At 45.6% G+C, this 22,778-nt stretch overlaps 1 protein-coding gene across 1 annotated transcript in view; it reads left to right on the forward strand.

Annotated features, from left to right (window-relative positions):
* The window catches only part of LOC148542095 (CD109 antigen-like), a 202,115-nt gene extending 179,632 nt beyond the window's left edge, over positions 1 to 22,483 (forward strand). Inside the window, exons 31-34 of the mRNA XM_088472444.1 lie at positions 11,131 to 11,267; positions 16,598 to 16,748; positions 19,844 to 19,946; positions 22,157 to 22,483. Coding sequence (XP_088328570.1) covers positions 11,131 to 11,267; positions 16,598 to 16,748; positions 19,844 to 19,946; positions 22,157 to 22,329 — 564 coding nt within the window. The 3' untranslated portion in view covers positions 22,330 to 22,483. The remainder of the gene's footprint in view (positions 1 to 11,130; positions 11,268 to 16,597; positions 16,749 to 19,843; positions 19,947 to 22,156) is intronic.
* The last annotated feature ends 295 nt before the right edge of the window (positions 22,484 to 22,778 follow it).

The following is a 22,778-nucleotide window of genomic DNA, read 5'->3' on the forward strand; positions in this document are numbered from 1 at the left end:
AAGCCCTGGCGGGTTGGCGCCCACCAGGTGAAGACGCCGAAGCCCTGGTGGGTTGGCGCCCACCAGGTGAAGACACCAGAAGTCCTAGTGGGAGACAGCCACAAAAAGGAGCTGAAACAGGCTGCCACCAGGCTCAGATGCAGAAGTCCTAGTGGGCAGCAGCCAAGTAAAAGAGCTGACACAGGCTGCCGCCCACTAGGTGAAGATGCCAAAGCCCTGGCGGGTTGGTGCCTGCCAGGCGAATTATGCCAAAGCCCTGGCGGGTTGGCATCCACCAGGTGAAAACACCGGAAGTCGTAGTGGGAGGCAGCCATGAAATAGAGCTGACACAGGCTGCCACTCACTAGGTGAAGACGTCGAAGCCCTGGCGGGTTGTGCCCGCCAGGCGAATACGCCAAAACCCTGGTGGGTTGGTACCTACTAAGTGAATACGCCGAAGCCCTGGCAAGTTGGTGCTTGCCATGCGAATACGCTGAAGCCCTGGCAGGTTGGCACCCGCCAGGCTCAGATGCAGAAGTCCTAGTGGGCGGCAGCCAAGTAAAAGCTGACACAGGCTGCCTCCCACTAGGTGAAGATGCCAAAGCCCTGGTGGGTTGGTGCCTGCCAGGCAAATTATGTCAAAGCCCTGGTGGGTTGGCATCCGCCAGGTGAAAACACTGGAAGTCCTAGTGGGAGGCAGCCATGAAAAAGAGCTGACACAGGCTGCCACCCACTAGGTGAAGACGTCGAAGCCCTGGCGGGTTGGTGCCCGCCAGGAGAAGACGCCGAAGCCCTGGCGGGTTGGCGCCCGCCAGGCGAAGGTGCCGGAAGTCCTAGTAGGAGGCAGTCACGAAAAAGAGCTGACACAGGCTGCCACCCACTAGGTGAAGATGTTGAAGCCCTGGCGGGTTGGTGCCCACCAGGTGAAGACGCCGAAGCCCTGGCGGGTTGGCGCCCGCCAGGTGAAGACACCAGAAGTCCTAGTGGGAGGCAGTCACGAAAAAGAGCTGACACAGGCTGCCACCCACTAGGTGAAGATGTTGAAGCCCTGGCGGGTTGGTGCCCACCAGGTGAAGACGCCAAAGCCCTGGCGGGTTGGCGCCCGCCAGGTGAAGACAGCAGAAGTCCTAGTGGGAGGCAGCCATGAAAAAGAGCTGACACAGGCTGCTGCCCAGTAGGTGAAGACATCAAAGCCCTGGCAGATTGGCCCCACCAGGTGAAGACTTTGAAGCCCTGCCGGGTTGGCACCCGCTAGGTGAAGACGCCGAAGCCCTGGCGGGTTGGCGCCCACCAGGTGAGGACACCAGAAGTCCTAGTGGGAGGCAGCCATGAAAAAGAGGTAACACAGGCTGCCGCCCACTAGGCGAAGACACAGAAGCCTTGGCGGGTTGGCGCCCGACAGGCAAAGACGCCGGAAGTCCTAGTGGGAGGCAGCCACAAAAAAGAGCTGACACAGGCTGTCGCCCACTAGGTGAAGATGTCAAAGCCCTGGCGGGTTGGAGCCCGCCAGGTCAAGACGCCGAAGCCCTGGTGGGTTGGCGCCCACCAGGTGAAGACACCAGAAGTCCTAGTGGGAGACAGCCACAAAAAGGAGCTGAAACAGGCTGCCACCAGGCTCAGATGCAGAAGTCCTAGTGGGCGGCAGCCAAGTAAAAGAGCTGACACAGGCTGCCGCCCACTAGGTGAAGATGCCAAAGCCCTGGCGGGTAGGTGCCTGCCAGGCGAATTATGCCAAAGCCCTGGCGGGTTGGCATCCACCAGGTGAAAACACCGGAAGTCGTAGTGGGAGGCAGCCACAAAAAAGAGCTGACACAGGCTGTCGCCCACTAGGTGAAGACTTCAAAGCCCTGGCGGGTTGGAGCCCGCCAGGTCAAGACGCCGAAGCCCTGGTGGGTTGGCGCCCGCCAGGTGAAGACACCAGAAGTCCTAGTAGGAGGCAGCCATGAAAAAGAGCTAACACAGGCTGCTGCCCACTAGGCGATGACACCAAAGCCCTGGAGGGGTGGCGCTCGCCAGGCGAATACGCCGGATGTCCTGGAGTGCGGCAGCCACGAAAAAGAGCTGACACAGGCTGCCGCCCACTAGGTGAAGACGTCGAAGCCCTGGCGGGTTGGTGCCTGCCAGGCGAATATGCCAAAACCCTGGCGGGTTGGCGCCCACCAAGCGAATACGCTGAACCCCTGGCGAGATGGCGTCCAACAGGAGAAAACGCCGAAGTCCTGGTGGGTTTGTGTCCGCTAAGCGAAGACGCAAAAGCCCTGGCGGGTTGGCGCCCACCAGGCAAAGACGCCATAAGTCCAAGTGGGCGGCAGCCATGAAAAAGAGCCGACACAGGCTGTCACCCACTAGGTGAAGATGTTGAAGCCCTGGCAGGTTGGCGCCCACCAGGTGAATACGCCAAAACCCTGGCGGGTTGGTGCCCGCCAAGCGAATACACCGAAGCCCTGGTGGGTTGGCATCCACTAGGTGAAAACGCCGTAAGTCCTAGTGGGAGGCAGTCACGAAAAAGAGCTGACACAGGCTGCCGCCCACTAGGTGAAGACGTCGAAGCCCTGTCAGATTGGGCCCACCAGGTGAAGACTTTGAAGCCCTGGCGGGTTGGCACCCGCTAGGTGAAGACGCCGAAGCCCTGGCGGGTTGGCGACCACCAGGTGAAGACACCAGTAGTCCTAGTGGGAGGCAGCCATGAAAAAGAGGTAACACAGGCTGCCGCCCACTAGGCGAAGACACAGAAGCCTTGGTGGGTTGGCGCCCGACAGGCAAAGACTCTGGAAGTCCTTGTGGGAGGCAGCCACAAAAAAGAGCTGACACAGGCTGCCACCCACTAGGTGAAGACGTCAAAGACCTGGCGGGTTGGAGCCCGCCAGGTCAAGACACAGAAGCCCTGGTGGGTTGGCACCCACCAGGTGAAGACACCAGAAGTCCTAGTGGGAGGGAGCCACGAAAAAGAGGTAACACAGGCTGCCGCCCACTAGGCGAAGACACAGAAGCCTTGGCGGGTTGGCGCCCGACAGGCAAATACGCTGGAAATCCTAGTAGGTGGAAGCCATAAAAAAGAGCTGACACAGGCTGCCGCCCACTAGGTGAAGACGGCGAAGCCCTGGCGGGTTGGTGCCCGCCAGGCGAATACGCCGAAGCCCTGGCGGATTGGCATCTGCCAGGCAAGGACACCGAAGCGCTGGAAGGTTGCTGCCCGCCAGGCGAAGTCGCTGAAGCCCTGGAGGGTTGGCGCCCACCAGGTGAAGACACCAGAAGTCCTAGTGGGAGACAGCCACAAAAAGGAGCTGAAACAGGCTGCCACCAGGCTCAGATGCAGAAGTCCTAGTGGGCGGCAGCCAAGTAAAAGAGCTGACACAGGCTGCCGCCCACTAGGTGAAGATGCCAAAGCCCTGGCGGGTTGGTGCCTGCCAGGCGAATTATGCCAAAGCCCTGGCGGGTTGGCATCCACCAGGTGAAAACACCGGAAGTCGTAGTGGGAGGCAGCCACAAAAAAGAGCTGACACAGGCTGTCGCCCACTAGGTGAAGACGTCAAAGCCCTGGCGGGTTGGAGCCTGCCAGGCGAATACGCTGAACCCCTGGCGAGTTGGCGTCCAACAGGAGAAAATGCCGAAGTCCTGGTGGGTTGGTGTCCGCTAAGCGAAGACGCAAAAGCCCTGGCAGGTTGGCGCCCACCAGGCAAAGACGCCATAAGTCCAAGTGGGCGGCAGCCATGAAAAAGAGCCGACACAGGCTGTCACCCACTAGGTGAAGATGTTGAAGCCCTGGCAGGTTGGCGCCCACCAGGTGAATACGCCAAAACCCTGGCGGGTTGGTGCCCGCCAAGCGAATACACCGAAGCCCTGGTGGGTTGGCATCCACTAGGTGAAAACGCCGTAAGTCCTAGTGGGAGGCAGTCATGAAAAAGAGCTGACACAGGCTGCCGCCCACTAGGTGAAGACGTCGAAGCCCTGGCAGATTGGGCCCACCAGGTGAAGACTTTGAAGCCCTGGCGGGTTGGCACCCGCTAGGTGAAGACGCCGAAGCCCTGGCGGGTTGGCGCCCACCAGGTGAAGACACCAGAAGTCCTAGTGGGAGGCAGCCATGAAAAAGAGGTAACACAGGCTGCCGCCCACTAGGCGAAGACACAGAAGCCTTGGTGGGTTGGCGCCCGACAGGCAAAGACGCCGGAAGTCCTAGTGGGAGGCAGCCACAAAAAAGAGCTGACACAGGCTGCCACCCACTAGGTGAAGACGTCAAAGACCTGGCGGGTTGGAGCCCGCCAGGTCAAGACACAGAAGCCCTGGTGGGTTGGCACCCACCAGGTGAAGACACCAGAAGCCCTAGTGGGAGGGAGCCACGAAAAAGAGGTAACACAGGCTGCCGCCCACTAGGCGAAGACACAGAAGCCTTGGCGGGTTGGCGCCCGACAGACAAATACGCTGGAAATCCTAGTAGGAGGAAGCCATAAAAAAGAGCTGACACAGGCTGCCGCCCACTAGGTGAAGACGGCGAAGCCCTGGCGGGTTGGTGCCCGCCAGGCGAATACGCCGAAGCCCTGGCGGATTGGCATCTGCCAGGCAAGGACACCGAAGCGCTGGCAGGTTGCTGCCCGCCAGGCGAAGTCGCTGAAGCCCTGGAGGGTTTGCGCCCACCAGGCGAAGAGGCCTAAGCCCTGGGGTGGTGGCAGCCATGTAAAAGAGCTTAAAGGCCGCCATCCCCCAGGTGAAAACCTGTAAAATAAAATATTACAATATTAAAGTGTATTGTTATTTTAATATTTTTTTTTTTACAGGTGGACTACAATTGGCAGTGGGCCCTAATGCCCAGCATGCTGGTACTTGTGATTTTCCAAGTACCAGAATGCAGGGAGGCGTGCTGGGACCTATAGTTCACCTGCAAAATAAAATATTCTTTAAAATGCACCACATCACATAATCAACCCAGCACCCACCACTCAGGGGTGCTGGGGATAGCCCCGGGCTATCAACCTAGGCCTGGGGTGCCCTGAGGAGGAGGGGGTTTCCCCAGCTCCTCAGGGATACACGGCCTGGACTGACTAGTGGTCAGGGCTGATGCTGCGGCTGGGGGGCCTGGTGAAAGGGCTCCCCTGGCTGTGGCATCAGCCCCCATTAGAAATAGTCCATTGCTGGTCCTGGAGAATACAGGGGGACCCTACTCATTTTTTCCCCTGTATTTCCAAACCAGGACTGGATCAGAGCTCAGTGCTAGTTGCACAACTTACGAGGGACCCCTATATCATTTGTCCCCCGTATTTTGGCAACCAGGGCTGGTTCTGAGTAGCCTGGTGCTGGTTGTGCGTAAATACGGGGGACCCCTATGTCATTTGTCCCCTGCATTTAAGCACAACCAGGACTGGCTACCTATGTTTAAAAAAATATATAAATAAAAAAATGTCATGGCCCCACCCCCCAAAAAACAACCAGCACCAGGCTTTGGAGCGCCAGTACTGGTTGTGGTAAATACAGGGGACAAATGACATAGGGGTTCCCCGTATTAAGCACAACCATCACCAGGATTTTCAGAACCTGTCCTGGTTGCAAAATACGAGGGACAAATTACGTAGGGGTCCCCGTATTTAGCGCAACCAACACAGGGCTCTAAGCCGGTCCTGGTTTTGGAAATACAGGGGGAAAAAATGCATAAGCCCCTCTGTATTTCCCAGAACCAGCACCGGACTCCTAGCGAGGGGGGGGGTGATGTCACAGCCAGGGGAGCCCTTTCACCGGGACCCCCAGCCGCAGCATCACCCCTGACCGCTAGTCAGCCCAGGCCGGGGATCCATGGGGAGTTGGGGACCCCCCCAATAAAGGGGTCCCCCACCTCAGGGCACCCCAGGCCCAGTCTGATAGCCCGGGGCTATCCCCAGCACTCTTGAGCGGTGGGTGCTGGGTTGATTATGTAAAGTGTGGTGCATTTGAAAATATAAATATTGGCTTTTGCTGTGGAACTACAGTTCCCAGCAAGCCTTCCCCACATGCTGGTACTTGGAGAACCACAAGTACCAGCATGCGGGGCTTTACGGATGTGCTGGTAGCTGTAGTTCCACAACAAAAGCAATATTAAAAAACACACAACACACCGTAGAAAAGTATAATTTTATTAAAACATACATGCACACACACATGTACTCACACATACACACACTATCTCACATATTCATCTAGTATCCCTGAAGCCAATCTGTCCAGTAGGTAATCCAATGGTGTACCTGTAATTAAAATTCCATACTCACCTCCCCCTATGCGTAGATCTGTCCTCTTCGTTCCAAAGTAGGCAAATCCTGGGTCTTGGCAAAAAAAAAGTGAATTACCTGAGCTCACGGACATTAGTAGTGTCCTCTAAGGACACTACTACCCGAATGACAGTTCTGCTGCGGGATTTTAGTCCAGAAATCCCGGTGCGGAGTGCTCATTGGCTGAGAGAGGCAAGCCTTCCGCCTCTCAGCCAATGAGCAGTTCTCACCATTGAATTCAATAGTGAGAACTGAGCGTGCCCTTTTCCAAAATGGCACCTCAGCGCCATTTCGGAAATTCAAAGATGGCTGCCGCTAGCCAATCATGGCTCACGACGTCATCGCTCCGCCCCCTCGGCTGGCTTAAATACTGCCAGCACGAGGTCCGTGCACTCAGTTGGCGGTGGGGAGGCAGCAGAGAAGAGCTGCCAAAGAAAGAAGATAGAAGATGCCGCGGAAAGCCCTGGATGGGCGACGGCCAGGAAAAAGAGCTTAAAGGCCGTCGCCCTCCAGGTGAAGACGCCATAGAAGTCCTGGGGAAGTGGCAGCCATGAAAAAGAGCTTAAGGCTGCCGCCCCCCAGGTGAAGCTCCCGCTAAATAAAATACTTTAAAAAACGGTGTCTGTCTGTTTTATTTTAATATTTCTTTTGCAGGGGTACTATAGGTACCAGCAGGCCCTTAGTCCCCCGCCTGCTGGTACTTGTGGTTCTCCAAGTGCCAGTATGTGGGGGATGCCTGCTGGGACCTGTAGTACTACTGCAAAAGACAATATTTATATATACACAACTCAACCCAGCACCCACCGCCCAGGGGTGCTGGGGATAGCCCCGGGCTATCAGCCTGGGCCTGGGGTGCTCTGAGGAGGGGGACCCCTTTGTTGGGGGGGTCCCCAACTCCCCAGGGTTCCCCGGCCTGGGCTGACTAGCGGTCAGGGGTGCTGCGGCTGGGGTCCTGGTGAAAGGGCTCCCCTGGCTGTGGCATCACCCCCCCGCTAGAAGGAGTCCGGTGCTGGTTTTGTAAATACAGGGGGGCCTTATGCATTTTTTCCCCCTGTATTTCCAGAACTAGGACCGGCTCAGAGCCCTGTGCTGGTTACGCTAAATACGGGGGACTCCCCCTATGTCATTTGTCCCCCGTATTTCGGCAACCAGGACAGGTTCTGAAAAGCCTGGTGCTGGTTGTGCTCAATACGGGGGACCCCTACGTCGTTTGTCCCCTGTATTTAGCACAACCAGTACTGGGGCTCCAAAGCCTGGTGCATAGATACGTAGATCTCACTGCTGCATTCGTCCATCTGTGACTTATTGATTTGATTTTCTCAGGTGTATACGCACTACCAGTGAGCCCTCTGTCGCCCACTGATGCCCCCTTTGCACTGCACCGCTGCCACTGCTCTGCACCACCGCTGCTGCCACTACCCCACACACCTACAGCCGTCTCGCACTCTGCAACTCCCAAACAAACCTCCTGTATGCTGTCCCCTCTTCCACCTGCGTTAGTGTTCCATTTTGTTGCCCTTCTCCCATGCAGGTGGCCCGGTTTGCTCATCCTGATAGTTAATACATTTAAAAAAAGCTATGAAAGAGTATGATATTTTTAAAAATAAGGGAGCTGAATATGTATTCTAAATGAGATAAATGTATGCAGTGAGAAGGATGTTGGAAGCCAGTGAGATTGTTTTGGTGATCAAATGGGAAGATTGTGGGCACTGAGTGGGATGTGGGTGCCACATAACTGCTTTGAGTAACAGCAATCTCATTCTGTGAGAGTGCTGAATCTGCCATTAACCAGAGGGTGTGATGGCATACCATATCTGTATTGCGCAAGGAACACGTCCATTAAGGCATCATTATTGAAGTTTGAGAGGCAGAAAATCAATAGGTTTTGTGAATTTTCAGATAATGACTAAGCAGCCTTAATGGGACATGTGAAACCGTAAGGTTTTTTGTCTATGGAATATATATATATAATATATATATATTAGCTAATATTAGCTTAATCCACAGGTTCTCAAACTCGGTTCTCAGGACCCCCAACAGTGCATGTTTTCCAGGTCTCCTCACAGAATCACAAATGTGATAATTAGCTCCGCCTGTGGATCTTTTAAAATGTGTCAGTGAGCAATGAATACACCTGTGCACCAGCTGGGTGACCTGGAAAACGTGAACTGTGTGGGGTCCTGAGGACCGAGTTTGAGATATACTGGTTTAGTCAGTAATACATTTTCCTATTATCAATTTTAGTAACTAGCAAGTTGCGTCGTTAAGATGGGATCGTTAGCTGGACGAGCGAGAGGAGGATGCGGCCGTAAGACTAAAAAAACGCCCCCTTCTCGATCCCATTACAAGTCATCTCCGGGCATATAAGGATTAATCGAGACCATCGGAAACCATCGGAGCTGGTCGTAGACCTTAAGGTTGACCATACCCTCTCTTAAGCACTACGATCAAGTCAGGGTAAAAACCTCCCATGTCACATGTGCCATGACACTATTTAGTTAATTATGCACTCCCATAAAACGCTGTTTGCATAGTCAGGCACGCCTGCGTTCGGATCTCCACTCCCCCGTTCACAAGCACCTTCCCCTGTTACCACCCAGAAACGCCTCATCCTGTCACTCAAACTAACGACCTGGCCAGTTGAAGGTTAGAGCAATTTCTGATCATAACAGCTAGTTTGCGCACGCGCATTGCGAATTTTATGCATGCGCAATTTAGCGAACATCGGTGGCGTACGACCGTACGGCCGCAACGACCGACTCTGAATGAGGTCCACAGTTCCAAGACGGGTCAGACCCAGGACAGACCTTTTCCACTGCGGCGGCAATCCGGATTATTCCCGGATCGGCGCCGTTCACACTGCACACGGGTGCAGTGAGACACTTTTCCCAGCGCTTGGAGATGACATTGCCTCCTAGCGCTGGGAAAAGTGTCTCACTGCACCCGAGAAACCCGGAAGACCCCATGCTGTAAACGGGACCCGGGTCGAATGACCGTTTACACTGCAGGGTTTCATGGGTTGTTCCCGTGTAAAACCCTGCAAGTTACCTGGGTAGGATTGCCAGGTCACTCGACCCGGGAATCCAACCCTGTCCCCTTTTACACCTAGGAGCTACCCGGGTTAACCCTGCAGTAACCCGGGTTTTAGCTCTGGTGTAAAAGGGGTATAACTAGTTTCTTGTTATTCAAAAATATTAAACACTGCTGGTATGGAGCTGGTGATCACTATACAGAGTATTACTAGGGTAGGGGGGAAGGGATGGACTCACCCGGTCATTTATAACAAAAGATTCCACTAATATCCCACACAATTACACTACAGTATATGAGTTCTAATACTCCAGGATAGTGGTGGTGCTTCTCAGAGTAGTAACAATCTCAAAAGAAAACAGGAGGAGGTCTTGGAGACCACCAAAGACTCTATAATGAGAGCACTCTTATAGCATAAATAATGAAGTAATTAAAACATAACCTTTATTACCAACTACAATGCAATTAAAATAGACTAACAATACACACAATGGGGGTTTGAACGAGTGCAAGAATATGAAGGTAAAAGGACCGTAGAGAATAGGTTTAGTACAGTACCTCTTGAATGGTGAAATATTACAAAACAATACTATTAATAACTAAATATTACAAATAATAAGAAATAAAATACACCCAGGATCCGGAAAATTAGGGTCAATCTAATCTCAAGATCGTTAATTAGAAATAATTAAGGGGAATATATCAGTATAAATCCAACTGTAGTTGATTGTGAGATTAGAAAAAGTCATGGATGTGAAAAACTGTTGTACCAGGAGGTTCTGCTGCTTCCTATCTTACCAAAGGTATTGGATAGGAAGTGAGAGATCCCTGAGCTGATTCCCGTGACCAAGCCATGCAGGCGAAATGAGTGTTTGACCCGGAACTAAGGGTGCACCACAGCTGCGCAGTGCTGGGACACTCCTACTCCCAGATTGTATGAGGACACTTATATGCTGTTTAGAGAGCGCTTATATGATGCACCAATTTTTTGCATGAGCTTATATCAGCCAGCACCAGGCCGACCAAACGGGTAAGTATATTTATATGGGTGCAGGGTGTGCGGTGTGAGATTATGTTCAATTTGACATTCAATTTTGCCTTTAGTAAATCTCCGAATGAAAATCGAATGAAAATCTAATGTGAATTCACACTAAAATCAAAATTGAACCTTTGTAAATATACTGCCAGACGTTAGACAGTGACTAGTTAGACGGGGACAAAAGTTCAACAGAGACAAAAGTCAGACACACTAAAGTTAGACATGTAAAAAGGTCGACAGGTACAAAAGGTCGACAGGGTCAAAAGTTCAACATAAAAATGGTCGACAATTTTTTTTTTTTTTTAGCACTAATCTTCACCCTAACCCTCCCCTTGGTGCCTAACCCTAACCCTCCCTCCTGGTGCCTAACCCTTACCATCTGGGTAAGTGCCTAACCCACACCGTGGGGGTGTGCCTAACCCTGACCCTCTAGTAAGTGCCTAACACTAACCCTAACCCTAAAAAAAATGTGTCGACCATTCTTGTGTTGACCATTTTTGTCGAAATTTTGACCCTGTCAACCTTTTGTACTTGTCGACCTATTTACATGTCGAACTTTAGTGTGTCTGACTTTTGTCCCTGTTGAATTTTTGACTCTGTCTAACTATTGACTGTCTAACATCTGGTGTCTATCTAGACATTGTCTAACTAATTACTGTCTATCTATAGTCGGGAACCCTTCATGAGAACTAAATTATCGCTTTAAAACAATCCAGCTCAACAACTGAGTTGTATCATCTTGATATTTCTTAAATGTTTAAAAAATTTAATTTACCTAACAGCAGTGAATCTCGCATTTCATGTTACAGCATTTGTACTGACATGTACTGTATTAATATTATATTGCAGCTTAATATCATATATAACCAGAAAGCATCCTCGAGGCGTGGAAGGAATCTTGTTATGTCAGAAGCATTCTCATTAGATGTTACAGTAATAGAAGACAAGTATAACACTGATCGTCTTTCAGTAGAAATATGCACAAGGTATTCTTTGAAATTTATTTTAATTATTATTGTACAATCTTTGCAATATTGTTTTCTAACAAACTATTATGCATATTTTTTATTTTACAACAATGGATTTTATGTTTTTTATTTTATATGGTAAAATACCTATTTTACTAAATGTTCTGTTCAATATCACAAGAAGCAATATTTAACACCAATGTCTAAATTTTACCATGAGTTACCATAACTAGTGATGCTTGTGCTGTGCAACATACAGTATCCTATACTTTTCTTTACACATTTTTTTTGTCTGGGGCATTGGCAATATTATTATTATTATTATTATTATTTATAATTATTAATAATTTTATTTTTGTAAGTGTCATTTAAGGTCTGTTTTTTTTTTGCTTTTATGACTGTTGGTTAAGAGTGCCATACTTTACCCCTAATATGTCGATAGTCAACAAGGTTTCAGCAACATAAATTAAAATTGAGACGCATATCCAAGTAGCCGTGCAGTTTCTCGGTCTATGGCATCCTATGTGAGTGGTTCTGCGTCTTTAGACACAGCTGCTGTTAGCGACACGCCCACATCTGCCTAGCCACCCCTCTGTTACCTCTCAGAGACACCCACTAAAAACCACATTCCCTGTGTCCAAATTCGTTCTGCGGTAACAATCAGGAATCGTGTGCAGTACATAAAACATTGGCCAACTGCGCTCATATTGGCTTAGTGCCGAATTTGTACAGTAATATTAAAAGCCCATGCAAAAACATGTAATATTTCCGACCTACCCTGATCTTTGTTCAAGAGGATATTAATCAATAAGGTTTATCTATATTTAAGCCAAATACAATACAAATGTTTACTTTAGGAGTTTTAATTTATAAGCTATAGTGGTAGGTTGTCTAGTTTGAGTGCAGTGTTTATTTTGTGAAATATATTCAAATGGAGTGAAAACGTTGCACATGTAAAAATGCACCAAATATATTTTACTATATTTGTGTATCATTTAAAGTGAAGTCACAATGTCAGTCAGTTACGCAGCAGCTATTGCAAGTTTATAATGTTTATTTCGGCTGCCGTGTGGGCGATCATAAAAGATTTGAACACTAATTTGTGCTGTATAATGTGCAGTGTAAGTGTGATGATATGGATGAAGGGGAACAAGAATAGTATGCAGTTCCAATGGTCTGGCGAGAACAAACTAGTCACTTAGAAGATTGTTATTTCTATTTAACAAAAACTGAGGGATTTTGGGTGCTTATAGGATAGTCAAGCAACACAGCAGCATTACATTGTGTAGCACTTGCCCATAAGCGAGGAGTTTACCCCTGGAAAGCACAATATCAACTATGTGCCTTTTTTTTCAAATTAGGTGTTTTTATTGAAAAAAAATCTAAGTTTGTTTCAAAAACAGAAAAATAAAACATCGATGAACAGAAATAAAATATAAACAATATAACAGATAATAAAATTAACATCAAAGGGAGAGCACATGAGCAAAAATATACACATTAGAAAAGATATTACAGAAAGAAACAGCAAAATCTGTCTAAACTAAGAAAACAGAGTTATTCCATAGTAGAAGGAATAAAAGAGCACCGTAAGAATTCTATATTAAGGGTACAAAAACAGCAAAAATAGTATAGCATGGAAAAAGAGACTGACAGGAAAACCCATGAGGCACATCCCATAAAGGGTGGAGGGTCAAAGCTGATGAAGAGTAGGAGACTCAATAGCATATCTAGATGATTGCCAGAGGGCCCAAACTCTGTGATACATGAAACACCAAGCCCACACCAAGGCCACCCATGAATTAAAAGGAGCTGTATAGGTTCGGGCAATACATACACGGGCTAAAGTTAAAAGATTGTTAACATATAATTGAAGAGAAGAGTTCACCAGGCCCAGACAAAATAGACAAACATTGGGATTTAGCAAGGTGATCTAAATTCCAGTGGCCTGAATGCATGCAACAATTCAAGACCAAAAAGAAACAACCTGGGGACAGGACCAAGGCAAATGCTTGAAATCAGCAGAAGAGTGTCTGAGGACGAACCCCCAAAAATAGTTGAACTGGAGTACAGTAGACCCTATATAAAATATAAAGCTGAATCTGTTGATAACTAGAATATGCTGTAGCGCAAGAAGAACCCAATAGGAAACCCCACTCTTCATCTGTCAAAATACCCAGGTCAGAATCCCAGGTCTAAGGGTGCACAGCCCAGTAGCCCCAGAGTGAAGTAAAACAGAGGAAAAGGTTTGAGAAATGGACTTCCAACTAGAGAGGGTACGAACTAGCAATCAAACTGGAGATTCAGAAATAACAGGTGCATCTCTCCTCCACTGTGCATGTCTAAGCTGCAAATAACGAAAAAGTGGGAGGGAAGGCCATAAAAAGAGGATAGATCTGCAAAGGAATACAATATCCCATTATGATACAAATGACCTACAGCATCAATTCCATGAGACATCCAAACAGAGCCACCCTCAAGTTTACGTAGTTCTAGAAGAGCCAAGTTTCCCCAAAGTGGAGAACTGGTGTCAAATCTAGAGCTGCATAAACGTTTATCCACAGCAATCCAGTTGCTGTTGTAGGGGCGGGGCACGGGAAAGTGGAGTTTTCGCTGGAAGGAATTGCAACGGAGAATGCGTTAAACCAACCCTATCGAGGAGAGCCTGTATACCAGTTTCTTGTTCTATTGGTGTAACCCATAACGTAGGTGCACAAACTGGGCAGCAAAGTAATAAAGTCGATTATCTGGCAGGGCCAAATCTCACTCACCTAACTATGCACCTTTAGTGAAACAGGAAATGGTGCTTCTCCCTCTGTTACATATTAAGTTAGGCTTCATGAATACATTTGTAAAGGTTATGAGCAAAAATGGTGAACAGGTGAATCAGCGAATAACTGTAAAAAGTTAGGCTACAGTATGTCGTCGAAGATGCATTTCTTCCATTCACACCTGAGGGTAGTGTTACTAAGAACCGGTTTTACCATCTTCTGGACATTGCTGTTGGACTGCTGTCTAAATATAAATTATTTACTTACCATTGGATTTGAGCACTCAATAGACTTCTTATGGCAATGTCCATCGTACTTATTTTCTGTAACCCAGTCGAATATAGCTGTTTACGCTAGAATCTGCAGTCAAATAGTTGCGACCTAGATGAATTTTTGGCAAAAAAAGATGAGATAAAGATGCTGTGCGCTAGCAAAGTTGCATAACTCTAAATAATTAAATAGAGTGCATGGGCTACTCTGGTAAAATAAGAACACAAGACCATAACATAAAAAAGTGATGTGTTCCGAACTTTTTAGTGCCAAATTTCTATTCATCATGTACTATTTAATCAGATTCACCCTATTTCATTCATGTTGTCGAAAAAAAGTTTTAAATTTCTGACTAGTGTAACCTAAGAAAATACAGTATTTTTAAAATTTTCCTTCATTTATTTCTGTTTTCATTTTGTTGAAATGTGTTAGACAAAAGTATATGCTATATGACTATTTGGAAAGTTTTCATCATGTCCTTTGTGAATAGCTTTGATTTGCATCTCATTAACCATCACTGTTTCTTCTAGGATAGTTTATTACTTTAAGGAGGAAATTTTTTTTGCAGCTGTAATTAATGGGTGCCCGACAGAGCAAATTCAATTGTTGCTCCGATCGTGCAGATCGGTGCTGCGGGTGGCCAGATTTCTGCTTGCAGCTTCCTTAGGTGGCAAACTGAAATGTGCGAAAAGTTGGCTGTTTGGGTGTCCAAACAGTACTTTTTATGTCGTGCCCATTAGTTTAGACAGGTTTATCCACTTTACCACTAAACCCGATGCTTTTTGGCATGACAAGCACAAAAATGAATGGGGGCCAAACCAATTGAATTGCTCCGTTGGGAACCCATTAATTATTGCTGCCAAAAAAATCAATTGAATCGCCCACTCTTAGGGGTATATTTACTAAAGTGCAGGTTTTAAGAAGATTCTAGATATAATATTCCAGAATGTGCTATATAAATAAGTAGAATCTGATTGGTTGCTGTGGGCAACAGCTCCACTTCTAAAAACCCGCACTTTAGTAAATATACCCCTTAGTCAGGCATAAGAGAGGAAGGGGCCCATGTGCACCCTCCGTTTGTTCAACCCTGAACTCTGTCGGCACTGCGGAGCAGCACATCGGAATCTGGACCCAGGGCCCCGTGTGCCCCGCACATCTCGCACCCATTATAACATCTTGCACCTATTATAACGACATTTGCCCTTAGTCTACACAAAAATATGTGTAATTTATTTTTTGTGAAACACATGGGACCAAATGTAATAGGGTGAGAGTTTCGAAAATGTGAGAGTTTAGCAGTAAACTCTCACACTTTTTAAACTCGCCCAATGTAATAGAGTCTGAGAACATGCAAACTCACATGTTTTTAGACTAAAAAAACTCTCACAATTTAAACTCTCATTCAGATGTTTTCCCATTTTAAAGATAAAACTCGACCAATGTGAGAGTTTACTGCTAAACTCTCACATTTTATAAACTCTCACCCTATTACATTTGGCCCATGGTTTATTGTGGTATCATACAGATAAGAGTATTATTTTCTGAGCATTAGATACCAAATAGGCAATGTCACAAATAGTACACTTATTGGGCAGTAGTCAGGAAGCCGGCGGTCAGCATTTTGACCGCCGGCTTCCTGACAGTGAAATCCCAGCATGGGACTAATGATAGGTGTCTAAATACCGATGCCTATCATTAGCTCCACACCGAAATCCCGACGCCCGTCATACCGATCGTCGGGGGGAGGTTAAGGTTAGGCGCCCCCCGGGAGGGGGTTTAGGGAGCTGGGAGGGGGGGTTAGGTTTAGGCACCCCTGGGGGGAGGTTAGGGTTAGGCACTAGGGCGGAAGGTTAGGGTTAGGCACCCCTAAGGGAGGATTAGGGGGGGAGAGGGTTAGGGACAACCTACTTACCTCCCCTGTTGGGATCTTCATCTGCCGGACTTCCGGTGTCGGTATTTCATTCGCCAGGCTGACATCCGGCGGTATAACATACCGATTCCCACTTATCCTTAATTGCTCTCATTGTTACATTATCCAGATTGTCCTGTCACTTTAGAAACATCACTTTCATTAAAGAAAACTTTTGAGTTTCTCTTCTAAAAAATTGAGGTTTATTATTTTTTTTGCTTTATAAATGACCTCCTGTTTGTGTTCCATAAGCATGCACAATGCATATCCATGATCCCAATTTCAAATTACATGTATCTAATATTTATCATGTAAGTGAATGCAGCTAGAGCAAGATGTACACTATGCATAGACATAGAAGATTTTAATGTTACTTTTTCTTAATATTTTATTCTCAGTTATCAGGGTGCAGGGAATGAGAGTGGCATGGCAATCCTAGAAGTTCAATTTATAAGTGGATTTACAATGAGCCCTGAAGGAATTCCCATAAGTGGATCAGTTAAGCGAGTAGAGCTTAAAGATGGTGAAGTGTATATTTACTTTGATTCGGTGAGATTTCAAGTTCATGGTAATAATGTATAATAATATATTTAATTTGGGCTTGATTCAGAGATGAATGCTGATGCAATCACAACTGCATTCTCCTGCTGATCGCAGTTGCTACAATATGCTAATGCCTTCCAAAGAATATCCGAGCATTAGGGATGTGCAGGCTTGGATTAGTTTGGATTTTCCCACCAAAAATCGGGTCTCAGAAAGAGGCAAAACGTAATCTTTCATGGACAAACATCATCACTCCTGGACAAAAGTTCATGAAAGATGATGTTTGTCCATGAAAGATGACGTTTTGCCGCTTACTGAGACCCGATTTTTGGCGGGAAAAAAAACAAATTTGGCGGCAAAAATCTAACTAATCTAAGCCTGCACATCCCTACCGAGCATACGGATGCAAAACTGCTGCCTTCTCATATCCGTCCAAGGATGTACAACAATGGAAACATTGGTGCAGATCGGACAGGCATGCAGCATGTCTAACCAGCTGCAAACACTGCAGTTCTCATGAAACGCAGAGAGCTCTCATGCTGCGAAAGAGATCACAATTCATAATTTACGCGGGGCCAACTGGGGTTTAAATGGTCAGACATGCCTGCATTTGCCTAGCCAACCTCGGTTACCTCCCCCAAATGCTGACTACCTGTCACTCACTTGGCGACTAAATCCTATGCGGGCATAATCGCAAAACAATTGCTCAATCTGCGTAAATATTGGTATTGCGTACATCTCTGAATCAGGCCCTATATGTGCAGGTGCTTGTAAATAATAAGCCTGACATGTAGATGAATCATCTTAAAGACTGTATAAAATGCTATGTACTTTTAGTCCTATGAGTACTTCCTGCCTATATATATGTAATAAATATACCACTCTTGGGTGTTCGGTCACACTCTAATATATGCATGGTGTGCTTTGTGATGGCCTTGTGCGTTCAACCATCCAAGGCATGTGTATATCATAGCGCAACCGCACACCCAAGAGTGGTATATCTATTTTCTAAAATGGTCCCTGTTGTGACAAAATAATTCTACATGGAGATGATGTACGGTGAAACAGATAAAGAATAGCAGATAAAGACTAGTTCAGAATAGGCTGTATTGTAAGTGAATAGAAAAGTTGAAGATTTAGAATAGGCTGTTTAAACTGTTGAACATTAATGACTACTGTCACTTTGAGGGGTCTATTTACTAAGCTGTGTTAAGAGATAAAGTGAATGGTGATGAGGTACCAGCCAATCAGCTCCTAACTGCCATTTTTCAAACACAGCCTGTGACATGGCAGTTAGGAGCTGATTGGCTGGTACCTTATCACTGCTCACTGTATCTCCTAACACATCTTAGTAAACAGACCCCTAAGAGTGGTTCAGTTTGGAACGTGTTAAATTGTGAATTGTACTGGCAGAAGTGCTTATTGTCTACTCACTGTTTGCTGTGCTGTAATCTGAATGACTGTTCATGTAAGTCCTGTTCAAGCTTTTTGAATACAGTAGATCACAATTGTACCAGTCATTTTTGGTGACAATTGATGTGGTAATTTTGAAATGTTGTGATTTTTTTTCTATGTATATCTGTCAGTGAGGCAGTGATGTGTCTATCTGTCAATGAGGCAGTGATTTGTATATCTGTCAGTGAGGCAGTGATGTGTATATCTGTCAGTGAGGCAGTGATGTTTTATATCTGTCAGTGAGGTAGTTATGTGCTGCTTTTTCGTCTGCAGTGTCTCTGTGAGAGATGTTATTGTTTACACTTGTGGAGTGATACAGATGCGGCTTTGTGATGAGGTTTTGGTCACATTTGGAAGTAGATCAGGCATGCGGAAACCCCTCGGAGGGATAGGCAGTCGTTGGGAAATAATTCACGGTCATGTGATCTAGCGTGCCTAATCATGTTCGTGGGACTTCTCTCATTATACCACACCATTATACAGTATATACAGTCAGGTGCATAAATATTGGGACATTGACAGAATTTTCAAATTTTGGCCTCTATTCACCACCACAATGGCTTTGAAATGAAACAAACAAGATGTGCTTTAACTGCAGACTTTCAGATTTAATTTGAGGGTAATTACATCCAAATCAGGTGAACGATGTAGGAATTACAACAGTTTCAATATGTGCCTCCCACTTTTTAAGGGGCCAAAAGTAATGGGACTATCAACTCAAAAGCTATTTCATGGACAGGTGTGGGCTATTCCTTCGTTATTTCATTATCAATTAAGCAGGTAAAAGGTCTGGAGTTGATTCTAGGTGTGACATTTGCATTTGGAATCAGTTGCTGTCGACTCTCAATATGAGAACAAGAAGGAACTGAAGACATTTGCAGTAGAGGCCTGGCAGAGCATCACCAGGGATGAAACCCAGCGTCTGGTGATGTCTATGCGTTCCAGACTTCAGGCTGTAATTGCCTGCAAAGGATTTGCAACAAAGTATTGAAAAGTGAAAGTTAGATTTAGGATTGTTTAGTTTGTCCCATTTCAAAGCCATTGTGGTGGTGAATAGAGGCCAAAATATGAAATTGATGTCAATGTCCCAATATTTATGCACCTGACTATATATATATATATATATATATATATATATATATATTTAGAGAGAGATAGGGATATCTCTATATGTGTGTGTGTAAAATAATAAAATAACAAGAGGGTTCACATAGTGTAGCAGCTTAAGTCAGCCCTTTTACCATAGTATGGCACGTACACTAGTTATAGAAAATAATCAGCATATCATCCAATACTTATCACAGTCACATAGTGGACCGGTGAGATATCCGGTGAGATATTCCTCTAGGCAAGATAATGAAAGCAGGGAGAATTGGGACTAATCTATTGGTGGTTTTGCTCCATTCATCCTGTCTCCCATCCCCTCTCTAACTCATATAGTTCTTTCCCCCTTTCTTGTGCCCTCGCAACAGCTGTTGCACTCCCTTTTTATGGCCCTGGTTGTACTCCGCACATATGATAACCATACAGTAAGTAGGAATGAAATAAACTAGACTGATGCACTTTACAAATAAAAAGCATTTGTATCAGGGAAATATATTCACTTTTAAAACTAAATCTATGCTAAAATTTCTATTATCTTTTAGGTGACAACTAATCAAGTTTGTATATCTGTTCCAATGGTACGGTCTGCGAAAGTAGCCAGTTCTCAAGATGCGGTTATCAAAATATATGACTATTACAACTCAAGTAAGTACTTGCAGCTGAGCTCTGTCTGAATTAGATTGTTGCAAATCAAAGTTACTTTTAAAATACAACATATGAATGAAAAAATATTCACTATAATTTACAACTAGATTGTGTTCTGTGAGTGAAGTATTTTGATGAAAAAAACATTTCCTTAAAGGTGTCCACGAAATAATGATGGTATAATAGGCATCACAGAATATAAATGGCACACAGTGAGCGAGAGTCGGACGGATCTCTTTGTACACGAATGCACATAAGTTTTAGGAAACAGCGCATGCGCAGATGCAAATTTGCATGTTTGTGTATGAAATGTGCGTTTAAGGACGGGAACTGGTCAGTGACAATGCGATAGCACAGAACTGTTCTAACTTGTTGGAGTGTCAGGGGAGTGTAATGAGTGTTGTGGGAGTGTAACTATAGCTCAGTGTGATTATAAGTCAGGAAAGCCTGTTTCTGATAGGTCTCTTGCACCTAGCATGGGGCTGGTGCAAATGCCGGTATTAATGATGACTGCTGCTACTGTTGGCATAAAAAATAATGAAATGAATTGTCAGTGGCTATCTTATTACCAGAAGTTATCTTGTGTCTTATGCTGGTACAACAGTATCACTGGTGAAACCTGCAAGCTGGGACAACATTGTGTAGCATATTTAAAAAAAACACATGATTCACAAAACACATAGATCTTTAGTTTTGCAACAGTGCACTTCCAAGTACAATACAGTGTACTATCCACCTCCGTATAAATTATTACAAATGTGTACTTTAAACCGAACTTTCCAACTGCTCCCTCTGGGAGGGTGCAGCCAGGTTGGCAATGCGGGGGGCAGGGCACAGCTGAATGGGCAGTGCGGGAGTGTGACAGGGAAATTGCATCACTATGGCCCAGCTCCCGCTATACAATGCTGTGATTACCGACACTGTAAAGCAGCGCAAATTGTATCATCGACCTCCTGGGTCACCTACTTCTACAGGCAGCCTCCATTAGACTTGACTACTCCTCTGGGCATCTGGTAGAGCCACCTGAAAGTCATGCGCCCCCCCGGATGTTCTAGGAGGGTAGGGAAGTATGCTGTAAACATCACTTTAAAGTTTAGCTTCCTACTGGTTTAGTACCCCTTTAGTACATCCCCCTTTTAAATAATAAAGATTACATTTTTGTCCATTTTAAGAGTGAGCTCAGGTTAGACACAAAATATATATGAGAGTAAGGGGAGATCAGGACTATTTTATTTCATATGTCCTTTAGGAGTGCATTTGCATGTGAACATGCGTAATAGAGTGGTGCCCTGTGTAAAAAATAAATAAATGACAATAATGAATAAACAGGCTGCTTGCACCGCCCTCCCCCAAATCCAGAACCAGCACCATACGCCTTGGCTGTGTTTCACTATAACTAGGAGACAACAAGCATATGATCCGGTGAATGTAGTGAAAATCAGCCCAGGCTGTCTGGTGCTCATGCTGATTGAGGATATGGAGACGTACATGCTGTCAATTTTTTTTAATTCAATGTAATCTGTATGGGAAGTTCTTTGTCTCATTGAAAGTATAGGATGAAATATAGAGTCAGAGGTGCATGCTATTATTATAGCAGTGATTGCGTATTTTGCTGCAGCATGACTGCATCTTTATGCTAATACTACAGCAAATGGTGCTTGTATAGAAACACCCACTGGCTGCGGCGCTAATCTGCTGCTGTGTGCATTAGGACGCTGTACCATTGAACATTGTACCAGCCATAAGGAAGCGCACATTCTGCGCCTCCATAGGAACAGAATCAGTGCAACTGCGGATAGTCATCCACCTGATACCACTCAGACACGCCTCTGAAACTGCTTCTCTCTGCGTTTAAATTCATCATTCAATAAGTTTTAAAAGTTGTAATTTAAAAAAAAAAAAAAAAACAGTGTGTGGTTCCCCCCCCCCCCCAATCATTAATCAGCCCCAGGCATCTTAGTTTAGGTTGGTATTTGAAAATAAGAGGAAAAATGATGTGTGGTCCCCCTATTTTCCAGTGATCAGCACTTGGCTGAACCAGCTGGGGCAGCTGACGCTACAGCAGGGGGACACACAGTGTGGGGTTCCCCTGCCATAATGGCAACCAGCCCTCAGTAGTTAATACACTGTCATTTTTATTAAATTTGTAATAACTATAGTATAGCTGTTTCATTCACATAAACAAAATTGTAATGATTTTTATTTTTCAGGAAATTCTGCAACACGAATGTATAATTCTGAGACTGTGAAAGATATCTGTGATTTCTGTGGAACAGATTGTGCTCTGTGTAATTACAATACTTCTGAGGAACCCAACAGCGCTATCTCACCAGAATTGTCCATATTGTGGTTTTTCATTGTTTTATTATACTACATATTTTAAAATTGTATTTTCAGAGACAATACAATGCACAGCAATTTATGTACAAACATAATGCAATGAATACAGTTCTAGATAGCTGTCATTTATGTAACAAACATGAGATTGGTGATATTACGAACATTTGAAATACCAATTTATTATGTCAAATGTTCTAAACATTCTGTATATTATAGTATAAATGTATTTTTTTTATCCTTCAAAAAGATAACTAATAACATTTACTAATTAAAGACACATTTCTGCAATTTGCTTAGTTTGTTCTATTGTCTTTACAATTTTGCAATCATTTATATCCCAAATATGATAAAAGCATTAAATAGCATTCTGGTGACCTTTTTGATGTCATAACCACACTATCCCAGATGCTAACTACCTGATTTCTTAAGGTAGTGCATGGTGAAGAAGGAAGTAGAAGCTTCAACAGCAGATATGCTAAGGCGATCATAGCT

The sequence above is a fragment of the Taudactylus pleione genome, unplaced genomic scaffold, assembly GCF_031769625.1.
Source record: "Taudactylus pleione unplaced genomic scaffold, aTauple2 ptg000015l, whole genome shotgun sequence".
Classification (NCBI taxonomy): Eukaryota; Metazoa; Chordata; class Amphibia; order Anura; family Myobatrachidae; genus Taudactylus; species Taudactylus pleione.